General features: G+C 52.8%; 1 protein-coding gene across 4 annotated transcripts in view; it reads right to left on the bottom strand.

Annotated features, from left to right (window-relative positions):
• LOC132827677 (fibroblast growth factor receptor-like 1) overlaps window positions 1–11,760 on the bottom strand; it is a 304,917-nt gene extending 293,157 nt beyond the window's left edge. The window contains exons 1-2 of one of the 4 annotated variants that reach the window (XM_060844604.1): window positions 11,119–11,760; window positions 8,725–8,854 (exon numbers count right to left, since the gene is read on the bottom strand). In XM_060844604.1, the coding sequence (XP_060700587.1) occupies window positions 8,725–8,788 (64 nt within the window). In that variant the 5' untranslated portion in view covers window positions 8,789–8,854; window positions 11,119–11,760. Of the gene's footprint in view, window positions 1–8,724; window positions 8,855–9,668; window positions 9,742–10,481; window positions 10,557–11,118 lie in introns of those variants that run through there. The other 3 variants (XM_060844365.1, XM_060844443.1, XM_060844522.1) reach the window with 3 other exon arrangements.
• Window positions 11,761–12,221: the final 461 nt, after the last annotated feature.

Below are 12,221 nucleotides of genomic sequence, written 5' to 3'. Positions count from 1 at the left end.
GGGAAGTGGGTGTGTTCAGGGGAAGTGTGTGTGAGTGAGGGGAAAGTGTGTGTGGTGGGGAAAGTGTGTGTGCGTGTGGGGGAAAGGTGTGTTTGTGGGGGGGGGAAGTGTGTGTGAGTGTGGGGAACATGTGTGTGAGTGTGGGGAACGTGTGTGTGAGTGTGAGGGAAAGTGTGTGTGAGTTTGGGGGAAAGTGTGTGTGAGTGAAGGCGAAAAGTGTGTGTGAGTGTGGGGGTAATTGTGTGTGTAGGGGGAAGTGTGTGTGAGTGTGGGGAAAGTGTGTGAGTGTGGTGGTAAGTGTGTGTGAGTGTGGGGTAAGTATGTGTGAGTGTGGGAGAAAGTGTGTGTGAATGTGGGGAATCTATGTGTGAGTGTGGGGGAAAGTGTGTGTGAATGTGGGGGAAGTGTGCATGAGTGTTGGGGAAAGTGTGTATGAGTGTTGTTGGTGTGTGTGTGAGTGTGGAGAAGTGTTAATGAGTGTGGGGAAGTGTGTATGAGTGTGGGGGAAAGTGTGTGTGAGTGTGGGGGAAAGTGTGTGTCAGTGTAGGTTAAAGGTATGCGTGAGTTTGGGGGAAAGTGTGTGTGAGTGTGCGGCAAGTGTGCATGATTGTGGGGGGAAGTGTGCGTGAGTGTAGGGGAAAGTGTGTGTGAGTGTGGGGGAAGTGTGTGTGAGTGTGGGGAAGGTGTACGTGATTGTGGGGGGGAAAGTGTGCGTCAGTGTGGGGGAGTAAACGTGTGTGTGAGGTTGGGAGAAAGTGAGTGTGAGTATGGGGGAAAGTGTGTCTGAGTGTGGGGAAAGTGTGTGTGCATGTGGAGGAAAGTGTGCATGAGTGTGGGGAATGTGTGTGTGAGTGTGGGGGGAACGTTTGTGTGAGTGTGGGGGAAAGTGTGTGCAGGTTTGGGGGTAATTGTGTGTGGGAGGGGAAGTGTGCGTGAGTTTGGGGGAAAGTGTGTGTGAGTTTGGGGGAAAGTGTGTGTGAGTGTGGGGGTAATTGTGTGTGTAGGGGAAGTGTGTGAGTGTGGGGAAAGTGTGTGTGTGGTGTAAGTACGTGTGAGTGTGGGAGAAAGTGTGTGTGAATGTGGGGAATCTGTGTGTGAGTGTGGGGGAAAAGTGTGTGTGAGTGTGGGGGAAGTGTGCATAGTGTTGGGGAAAGTGTGTATGAGTGTTGTTGGTGTGTGTGTGAGTGTGGAGAAGTGTTAATGAGTGTGGGGAAGTGTGTATGAGTGTGGGGAAAGTGTGTGTGAATGTGGGGAATCTGTATCTGAGAGTGGGGGAAAGTGTGTTTGAGTGTGGGGGAAGCGTGTGTGTTCAGAGGAAGTGTGTGTCAGTGGGGGGAAGTGTGTGTGAGTTTGGGAGAAAGTGAGTGTGAATATGGGGAAAGTGTGCGTGAGTGTGGGGGAAAGTGTTTGTGAGTTTGGGGGAAAATGTGTGTGAGTGAGGGGGAAAGTGTGTGTGTGGGGTGGGAGGTAGGTTGTGTGAGTGTGTGGTGGGAGGTAGGTGGTGTGTATGTGGTGTGTGGGAGGAAGGTGGTGTGTGAGTGTGGGATGGGCAGTAGGTGGTGTGCGTGTGTGGGGTGGGCGGTAGGTGGTGTGTGAGTGTGTGGGGTGGGAGGTAGGTGGTGTGTGAGTGTGAGGGTTGGGAGGTAGGTGGTGTGTGAGTGTGGGGGTTGGGAAGTAGGTGGTGTGTGAGTGTGGGGTGAGAGGTAGGTGGTGTGTATGTGTAGGGTGGGTGGTAGGTGATGTGTGAGTGTGGGGTGGGAGGTAGGTGGTGTGTGAGTGTGTGGTGTGGGAGGTACGTGGTGTGTGTGTGGGGGGGTGGGTAGTAGGTGGTGTGTGAGTGTGGGGTGGGAGGTAGGTGCTGTGTGTGCGGGGGGTGGGAGGTAGGTGGTGTGTGTGTGTTGGGGGGGTGGGAGGTAGGTGGTGTGTGTGTGGGGGGTGGGAGGTAGGTGGTGTGTGTGTGTTAGGGTGGGAGGTAGGTGGTGTGTGAGTGTGGGATGGGAGGTAGGTGGTGTGTGTGTGGGGTGGGTGGGAGGTAGGTGGTGTGTGTGGGGGGGTGGGAGGTAGGTGGTGTGTGTGTGGGGGGGTGGGAGGTAGGTGGTGTGTGAGTGTGGGGTGGGAGGTAGGTGGTGTGTGTGTGGGGGTGGTGGGAGGTAGGTGGTGTGTGTGGGGGTGGTGGGAGGTAGGTGGTGTGTGTGGGGGGGTGGGAGGTAGGTGGTGTGTGTGTGTTGGGGTGGGAGGTAGGTGGTGTGTGTGGGGGGGTGGGAGGTAGGTGGTGTGTGTGTGGGGGGGTGGGAGGTAGGTGGTGTGTGAGTGTGGGGTGGGAGGTAGGTGGTGTGTGTGTGGGGGGGGTGGGAGGTAGGTGGTGTGTGGGGGGGTGGTGGGAGGTAGGTGGTGTGTGTGGGGGGGGTGGGAGGTAGGTGGTGTGTGTGTGTTGGGGTGGGAGGTAGGTGGTGTGTGTGGGGGGTGGGAGGTAGGTGGTTTGTGTGGGGGGGTGGGGGGGTGGGAGGTAGGTGGTGTGTGTGTGGGGGGGTGGGAGGTAGGTGGTGTGTGTGGGGGGGTGGGGTGGTGGGAGGTAGGTGGTGTGTGTGGGGGGGTGGGAGGTAGGTGGTTTGTGTGGGGGGGTGGGGGGGGGAGGTAGGTGGTGTGTGTGTGGGGGGATGGGAGGTAGGTGGTGTGTGTGTGTGGGGAGTGGGAGGTAGGTGGTGTGTGGGGGGGTGGGAGGTAGGTGGTGTGTGTGTTGGGGGCGTGGGAGGTAGATGGTGTGTGTGGGGGGGTGGGAGGTAGGTGGTGTGTGTGGGGGGGGGGGGAGGTAGGTGGCGTGTGTGTGTGGGGTGGGAGGTAGGTGGTGTGTGTGGGGGGGGTGGGAGGTAGGTGGTGTGTGTGTGGGGGGTGGGAAGTAGGTGGTGTGTGAGTGTGGGGGATGGTGGGAGGTAGGTGGTGTGTGTGTTGGGGGGGTGGGAGGTAGATGGTGTGTGTGTTGGGGGGGGGTGGGAGGTAGGTGGTGTGTGAGTGTGGGGTGGGAGGTAGGTGGTGTGTGTGGGGGGGTGGGAGGTAGGTGGTGTGTGGGGGGTTGGGAGGTAGGTGGTGTGTGTGGGGGGGTGGGAGGTAGGTGGTGTGTGTGGGGGGGGTGGGAAGTGGGTGGTGTGTGAGTGTGGGGGATGGTGGGAGGTAGGTGGTGTGTGAGTGTGGGGAGTGGGAGGTAGGTGGTGTGTGAGGGGGTGGGAGGTAGGTGGTGTGTGTGTTGGGGGCGTGGGAGGTAGATGGTGTGTGTGTGGGGGGGTGGGATGTAGGTGGTGTGTGTGTGGGGGGTGGGAGGTAGGTGATGTGTGTGGGGGGGTGGGAGGTAGGTGGTGTGTGTGGGGGGGTGGGAGGTAGGTGGTGTGTGTGTGGGGGGGTGGGAAGTAGGTGGTGTGTGAGTGTGGGGGATGGTGGGAGGTAGGTGGTGTGTGTGTTGTGGTGGTGGGAGGTAGATGGTGTGTGTGTTGGGGGGGTGGGAGGTAGGTGGTGTGTGTGGGGGGGGTGGGAGGTAGGTGGTGTGTGGGGGGGGTGGGAAGTAGGTGGTGTGTGAGTGTGGGTGATGGTGGGAGGTAGGTGGTGTGTGAGTGGGGGCTGGGAGGTAGGTGGTGTGTGTGGGGGTTGGGAGGTAGGTGGTGTGTGTGTGGAGGGTGGGAGGTAGGTGGTGGGGGGTGTGGGGGGGTGGGAGATAGGTGGTGTGTGTATGGGGGGGTGGGAGGTGTGTGTATGGGGGGGTGGGCGGTAGGTGGTGTGTGTGTGGGGGGTGGGAGGTAGGTGGTGGGGGTGTGGGGGGGAGGTAGGTGGTGTGTGAGTGTGTTGTGTGGGAGGTAGGTGGTGTGTGTGTGGGGGTTGGGGGATAGGTGGTGTGTGAATGGGGGGGATGGTGGGAGGTAGGTGGTATGTGTGGGGGGGGTGGGAGGTAGGTGGTGTGTGAGTGTGTGGGGTGGGAGGTAGGTGGTGTGTGAGTGTGTGGGGTGGGAGGTAGGTGGTGTGTGTGGGGGGGTGGGGGATAGGTGGTGTGTGAATGGGGGGGATGGTGGGCGGTAGGTGGTGTGTGTGTGGGGGGTGGGAAGTAGGTGGTGGGGGTGTGGGGGGGAGGTAGGTGGTGTACGGAAACGAGAAGTGGGCCATTGGCTTGAACCAGACGGACGGTCCATTCCCCCACCCCCCGTGGTCCCAGCCTCAGGATGTCACTGTACAATTCAGAACGAGCTTCAGGCAGCGCCGAGCAGGGCAGACAGGGGAAATCCTGGAATCAGATCGCTGTCCATTAAATCTTATCTACTTCCTGGAGAAATTATTGGAATAAAGCAACGACAACAATTTCCGCGGGCCGCTTCCGCCGCTAAGGATTGAGCACAGAGGGGCCGTAAAAATGCTTTTAAAGTGACGGCTTTTGTCTCGGTTTCTATGAAGGGACTGCACTCCATCATCACTGTATTGTTCTGGCTAAACCAAGTCAAACTCTGCAAACACCGCCTGTTGTCTCTTGAGGTGCACAGGGGCAGCTTTAAAGAAAGTGGCTTCCTATTCTTTCTCGCCCCCCAAAAAAATCGTAAATTATGCAAATCCCGTCGGATATTCGTGACAATCAACTTGGGTGTAAAATCTGCAGTTAAAAACCTGTGAATTAAGGAGATTTGGGAGAGAAACGGAAAATCAGGTGAAACCGATGTGAGTTTCAAATTCAGTATTGCATTGATTTATTCCAAGTGTTTCGAGATTCAGGGGAAAAATATAGAGGATGTACTAGATTGGCGAAGACAAACAATTTGCATGTTAAAAACGCTCAATAGTGAAGTGCGGGCTTAAATAAACAGTTCGGGCCTGAGTTGGATTCTACAAAGCTGACAGGGAGTGAGGACGGCGCTAGAGTCGTTCCCAGTCAAACAAAACCGCCTTCCAATCTCGGCACACTGACTGAAGTGCCTGTGTTCCCACAAAGTGAGCCGACTGCGGAGGGGCAATCACCCGGCGCTGTGGGAATTTTTCCTCATCTCAGACAAACCGGCAGCACCCCTTAAGTTACACCTCAATCTATGGGCAAAAGAGCGAGGAATGCACAGACCTGTATATAATCATGGTTCTGAGCTGTGTATGTAAATGTTGACATATGTATGGCATTACCTAATGTACAGTCCATCAAATTATTTTATGATTATTTTACGAATAAAGGATATTTTTGAAATAAAAAAAAACACACACCTTAACTTACACTGCAGGACCTGACACTGCAGCCCAGGGCATTCGGAAGAAAGTGACGGCTCTGAATCGAGCCAAATGGGGCAGGATGTTATTTTTATCCCCTTCCCCCTGAGTGAAAAAGGGAAGGTTGGGGGTATGATGTGATTAAACACTTAAGTCTGGGAAAGATGAGCATGGCCAGGGAGAAAATCGCCAGCATTAGGGATCAAAAAGTCACTACAGAAATTCCCACTGGGAATTTTGGGAGGAACTCCCTCACTGTGAGAATGGCCAGAATGTGAGAATGTTTATCACAGTGAAGTGGCTTAGACTGTTGCTACACATTGGTGAGGGGAGGGTTGGGAAGACAGCGTTTGGGAGGAAGGATGCTCGTCAAACGAACTGAAAAAGGAAGGAGCCTGAGCTGTGCTGAACACCAGGATTTTCCTGCTGCTCGGATGCTGCCTGACCTGCTGTGCTTTTCCAGCACCACTCTAGTCTCCAGCATCTGCAGCCCTCACTTTTTGCCTCGCCGTCAAAAACACCCTGTGTTCAGGGCCAGTGCATGGGTTCGCTCGGGGATGTGAAACAGAGAATTGAGCAAACGTTTTCCAGGTTCCCAAACGCAAACGGATCCCATATTTATTCAGAGAGTCATAGAGTTATACAGCACGGAAACAGACCCTTCGGTCCAACTCAGCCATGCCGACCAGATATCCCAACCTTGTTTGGCATCATTGATGAGGGAGACGACGGTGGGGGTGGCTGTACTGAACCCCAACAAAATGCCTGGCCCTGGAGATCAGTCTGCCCCCTGAGAGGGAGGGTTCAGTAGCGCATTCCCCAATCTCTGTTGCAGATGCATGCAGTCACATCAGCAACTCAACTCCCAAAAGCACTAAAGTTACCCTGCAAGACCTGCTGCCCTGTCATAACGCTCAGAACTGAACTGCGGGTGTAAAGAAAGGGGTGTGGGGGGAGGGGTGCATATGAAATTCACCCCCCCCCCCTCCACCTGACAGATTACGGCTTCAATCCCTTGTCCAGTGAGTCCCCCTCAGTCCTGGAAATCGCCACCAACACTACATACCGAAACACCAGCTACTGCGGATACTGCAAACCCGAAACTAATGCTGAAAGCGACGCTAAAATAAATCTGAAATTGCTGGAGAAACTCAGCGGATCTGGCAGCAGCTGGTGGAGAGAAAACTCGAGGTAGCTTTCTTCAGAATAAATCCATTCCCGGACCGTTTGGGAGAAGCACCGAGTGAGGATCAGGTCGCCAAGCCTCTGCGGTATTCCCAGGGGAGGAATTACCCCCTCCCTCTCCTGCAGCCACACTGGGGGTTGTTGTAACTCGAGCAAGAGAAAGGGAACGTTCTCCCGACAACTTTATCAAACGGTCCGTGCCCACTGTACCCAGCTGGGTACACCTTACAGCGATAGCTAAACCACACCAGGAACAGCTACAGCGGGAACGCCATTCGGCCCATTCACCAACCCCCGCCCCTCCCGTAATGATGCTCTATGTCCATATTGACCAGTTAAGAGTTTCTGTCTCAGCCTGGTTCGATGCTGTTTTTATCTCCACTTCGCGGCGAGGCATGCGACTATTTGGCCCATCTTGTCTGTGCTGACCCTCTGAATGAGTCATCTCGTTAGCCCCAAAGCCCGCTTTCTCCCTGGTGCCCTGGAAATCCGTTGTGTTTTCTTCAATTAAGTTAAATCCAGTTCCGTCAGTGAAAGTGCCTGCAGGTGCTCTCTCCCAATCCCGAACCTCCTCGGAATCCCGCTTGGAAATGTATTAAACCCGGCAGACCATAATGGGTGCAGCCCAGTGACCCAAACAAGTGCGGGAGATGGGGACTGAAGCACTCCAGAGAACACCCTCCACTCCTCCCCTCCCAGCCCCATGTATTCACTTTTCTCCTCGGCCATTGGAAATGTGAGTGGCCTATGCACCGGGACATTGAGCCCTCCACCAGATCCCAGAGCAGGATTGTAGGGTTCCTATCAGCGTGGTCCTGAAAACACGGCTTCAAACCAACCCCCTGCTCTCCAGGGATTGAACTAACAGGCACCAGACTCCGGCTCTTACTCGCTTCCGTGAACTGAATCTCTTGTCAGAAGCGAAAACACACGTCCCGCTGAACCTGTCTGCTAAAGTCGCCCGCTCCCACCGTGCCTACACAGTGCACAACATTTAACCTTGGAACTCACTCACTCACTCCCATCCCTCCCCTCTCCATTGCAGTTCTAATCGATCGCAATGAGAATTGTCATGTTATTTTAAAACAAACTGTGCGGAAGTGGCCTCCAGTTATTGGCTGGAATTCTTCCTGAGAATTGAAATCGTTTAATTAAATAATGACTGTTAGTTATCTGTCAGTTTTGTTTAAACCAGTTACAATGGGCAGGCTATGCAATCAACAAAAGATACAGAATTCACATCCGATGTTTATTTAACCTAGGAACTGGGCAAATCAGTCATAACAGCAATTATACTGTAGATGGACGGGCAGATGGATAAATGTGTCCTGTGTCTGCTTCGGTTCACTCGCTGTCTCTTTTTAACAAAATAACCGGGGTTTTTGACAGTGGGGAAAAGTCTAGCTCGAGTTAATTAAGTGCGGATTCTACAGTGGAAATCCAACATTATACACCAGACTCAATCGGACTCGTCCCTCACACAGAGACAAAAACATCTCAGTGTATCTACCTGCCAAATATTCACCATTGTCGAATGTTTTTGACACGTGCGGTTATAATGTATAACCATCTTGGTCAAGATCGACTCTGTGACTGTGAACAAAAGGAGATGGTTGCGTTGTTCCCTCCTCCCTACCCACTCCTCCACTTCCCCAGCCGCTATGGGATCTTTCCGTGCCACCGTGGCATATCACACGGAAAAACAGTCTCCGGGATCCCATTCATCCCGGTCATTATCTTTGTTTCTTCTTACTCGCCTGCCGAAGGAAAACTGGGAAGCATCTGGATTGAATCATTGGGAAGAAATCGCCACCTAGTTTAGAGGGGAAGTGAACTCGACGTTACTTCCAGTAATGTGTGGCTTCGCCTTGTCCACCGGGAATTTAGGAAGCGGAGGATGGGGTGGGGGGGTATGGGTGGGGATGGGGAGGAGGGAGTGGGATGTAACTGTTTCCCCCCCCCCCACCCTGAGGCAGGACACTACCTGATGTGATGTTTGCAGTGCATCCGATTTCAGACTTTCCAGAAACGGTGTTTCAGATAGAGAGAGGCTCTTACCCAAGTTCACACCAGGAAACTCTCAGAAGCGTAACCTTTGTTTTAGGCAAAATTATATTAACTCACACTTCAACGACTGAATGAACCCCAAAAGCGACTTTAAATGATACATTGAGACGGGTTTGCTGTCCACGTACATGATCAGACCCTGCTGTGTACTATACAAAAAGTCAGGCCAGTCACTCCCAGGGGGCTTCTCCTGAAGAGCTGTATCATTCCTGACCCCGAAACAGGGGAGACCCCAGTTCCTGTACTCACCCCTAGCGCCGGCTGAGAGCGCCGCTGCTCCCCACAGCAAGAACAAGACTCGAAGAAATTCCATTGTCGTCCCCTCCAGAGGCAAAAGCAAAACGAAAATCCACTCCTTATAACCCTCGCGTTTTCCAAGCTGCAAATAAACGGAGGCAGTTTTGTTTTCTTTCCAAAATTGGGACTGGGGGATATTAGCACAATGTCCCGACAACACACACACTCAGGCACACACATAAACACACATATTCTCTTTCTCACACATACTCACACACACACACACACACTCTCTCTCACACACACACACACACACACTCACACAGACACACACTCTCTCGCATACACACACACACATACTCACACAGACACACACACTCTCTCACACAATCTCTCACATACACACACACAGACACACACACACTCTCTCACACACTCTCTCACATACACACACACACACTCACACACACACGATGGGGAATAGAGGCGATAGCTCTGGTGCAATCTCTCATCGAATAATAAGCCCGTTTGTGTTTAATAAAGCTGATGGGGTGCGTGGATGCATGAGGACAGGGACACACACACACACGCACATACATTATCCATTCATTCTCGTTAATACAGCAGCGACCCGAAGCAGTTTAAAATTGTCCCTGCCTATAACATTACCGTCTAACATTGACCCATTACACTGCCTTTTTGTTTCCCTTTTGGGGGGGGGGGGGTGGAGGGGGAGTGGGATATAAGCTGTCACGCTGGTTCTTAAAAAGAAAAATTATTTCTCTGAACGTCCATAAATCTCGGAAAAGTAGCTAAACATGAAATCACTGGACTCGCCTCTTATCTGACACCACCTTCACTTTCCTCTCAATTCCTGACTCAATTGCTAACTGCCGCCCGGTGCCCCGCGGATACAAAACAAAGCGGCGGCTGCTCCCAACACGCCGTGTCATTACACATTGTCATTAGTTACAAATTTGCAGGCGAACACGCTACAGAACAGGCGAGAGGATGGGTTCCTGGCGGGCAGCAGAGAGAGAGAGAGAGGGGGGTGGTGGTGAGGGAGGTGGGGGGACAGACATGGCCTGAGGCGGTACACACTGTCCACGTGCAGCCTGAGATCCAGCGGAGAATGGAGCAAACAGGCACCACTCCGGCTCGGCTCACACTGGGAAAGGTTTCATGTTAACCCACTCCGCAGTCTGCTCAGAGGAGGGGGAGAGAATTTCTCGCTCACACATACGAACATACATACACACACACACACTCTCACACTCACACACACAAACATACATACATACGCACACACACACATACACACACAGACACACACACACTCATACATACATACACACACTCACAGACGCACACTCACAGACACACAAATACACTCACAGACATACACACACAAGCATACAAACACACGCATATACACACACATACACACACACACTCAGACACACACACTCTCTCACACACTCACAGACATACATACACACAAACATACATACACACGCACATACACACCCACAGACACACACTCACAGACACATACAAACACACTCAGATATACATACACACAAGCATACAAACACACGCACATACACACACACACAAATACACACATAGACACACACACACTCAAACACACTCACAGACATACATACACACACATACATGCACACACACACACAGAAATACACACACACAAACACACACAGATACACATACGCTCACACTCTCTCTCCCTCTCCCTCACACACACTCACAGGAGCAGGATGCTATCCCTGTGCAGGGCCTCTCTGGTTTACACAGGTTGAGGTACGGTCAAAGACACAACTAGTGATTACAAGGTGGCAGCTCCAACATCATACCCCCTTCCCACCCCACCCCCCACCCGCTCCACACACCCACCCCCTTTTCTCGAATGCGAACCATTGGTAGACACAGCCGCTGTGGTAACTCTTATCAGTAAGTTGTGTGAAGCAGCCGGGTTCACAGGTACCATTGACCGACCGGCTTATTGGCAGGTACGGCCAGTGGTGAAGGCGGAAGGCTGGGGGTGGGGGAGTTGTTGTAACGGATAGACCCTTTCCGTTGCTGAGCCGGTGTCAGAAACAACCGCAAACGGCGACGGATGGGCGCATTTACAGACAAGCGGAACCGAGGCGCAAGTTGGAAACCGACCCGATTTTAATGTGCGTGCGATTAAATTTGGGTTCGGTATTACCGTTCGGGCAAGGACAAGGCGCTGTATAAATGCAAGGTGCTTTATTACTCCTCCACCCCCCCACACCATTCGTTAATAAACAACCCGGTCCGAGCGGGCGCACATAAACAAGAGGACTTTTCAAGGCTGGGACTCTGTGCCTCTCAGTGCAGATGGACCTCCCCAGAAGCACATACCTGTAATCTCTGAGCGGTAAACTGGAACTAGCAGGAGCTGTTCCAGGTACGGGCTGTCCATTTTCAAATTGCTCCCAACGAGAGAGAGAGAGAGACCCACAGTCGATCACACGTCCTTCACATTCGCAAGCAAACCCTCCATGCGATTAGCTCCGGTCGGTAGGTGCCAACACTTCCGCACTGGAGATCAAACTTTGAACTTTAGTCAGAGGACCGCAGAGTCATGGCCTGCAGAACCCGCGAGGGGCACCCGCACCCCCGCTGCTGCTGTTTAGGTTTTGTATTAACAGTGTAAAAAGGTCAGCCCTCTCTCCGTCTCCCTTTCCCGGCTGCGGCCGCTGTACAGTAAAGAGCCCCCTGTAGATCGCTCCCAGTCAGTCCTCAGAGTTTCAGGGAAAAAAAACACTACCTGAACTCTGAGATTGGCAGCTCCTGCGCCTTTCAAGATGTTTTTCCCCCTCTGGGTGAAAGGACAGGGTTTGCAATCTGAAAGTGGGTCTTGCCAGGCACACAGAAATGACCGCCACGGACTCGGTTCCAACAGTTTCTGGTCTCTTTGCCCTCACCGTGTGTGTGTGTGTGTGTTTAATAAGGAGCTCCGACAAGTTGGAAGCGAGAGCCCGGGCTTTGTGTTTCCAGGGAAAGGCTACAAGCAAACCACTTTCAGACTTTGGGCCAATCACCGGCGAGCTGGAACTGACAGGCACTGGGCCCGGAGCTGCCCGTGTCTCCCAGTCCCTAGAGCTTCTCAATGTAGTGGTCACCACACAGATCATTCACACACACACATACAAACACACTCACACACACATACATACACACACACACACATAGACACAGACACACAAACACACACATACACACAGACACACACATATATACACACAGACACACACACATAGACACATATAGACACAGACACACAAACACACACACACACACAGACACACATAGACACACAGACACACGCACATAGAGACAGACACACAAACACACACATACACAGACACACACACATACATACACACAGACACACACACATAGGCACATATAGACACAGACACAAACACACACACAGACACACATAGACACACACACACATA

Source organism: Hemiscyllium ocellatum, chromosome 1, assembly GCF_020745735.1.
Source record: "Hemiscyllium ocellatum isolate sHemOce1 chromosome 1, sHemOce1.pat.X.cur, whole genome shotgun sequence".
In the NCBI taxonomy this organism is placed as follows: Eukaryota; Metazoa; Chordata; class Chondrichthyes; order Orectolobiformes; family Hemiscylliidae; genus Hemiscyllium; species Hemiscyllium ocellatum.
Note: the sequence above shows the minus strand (reverse complement) of the source record. Positions and strands in the feature narration are given on the sequence as shown.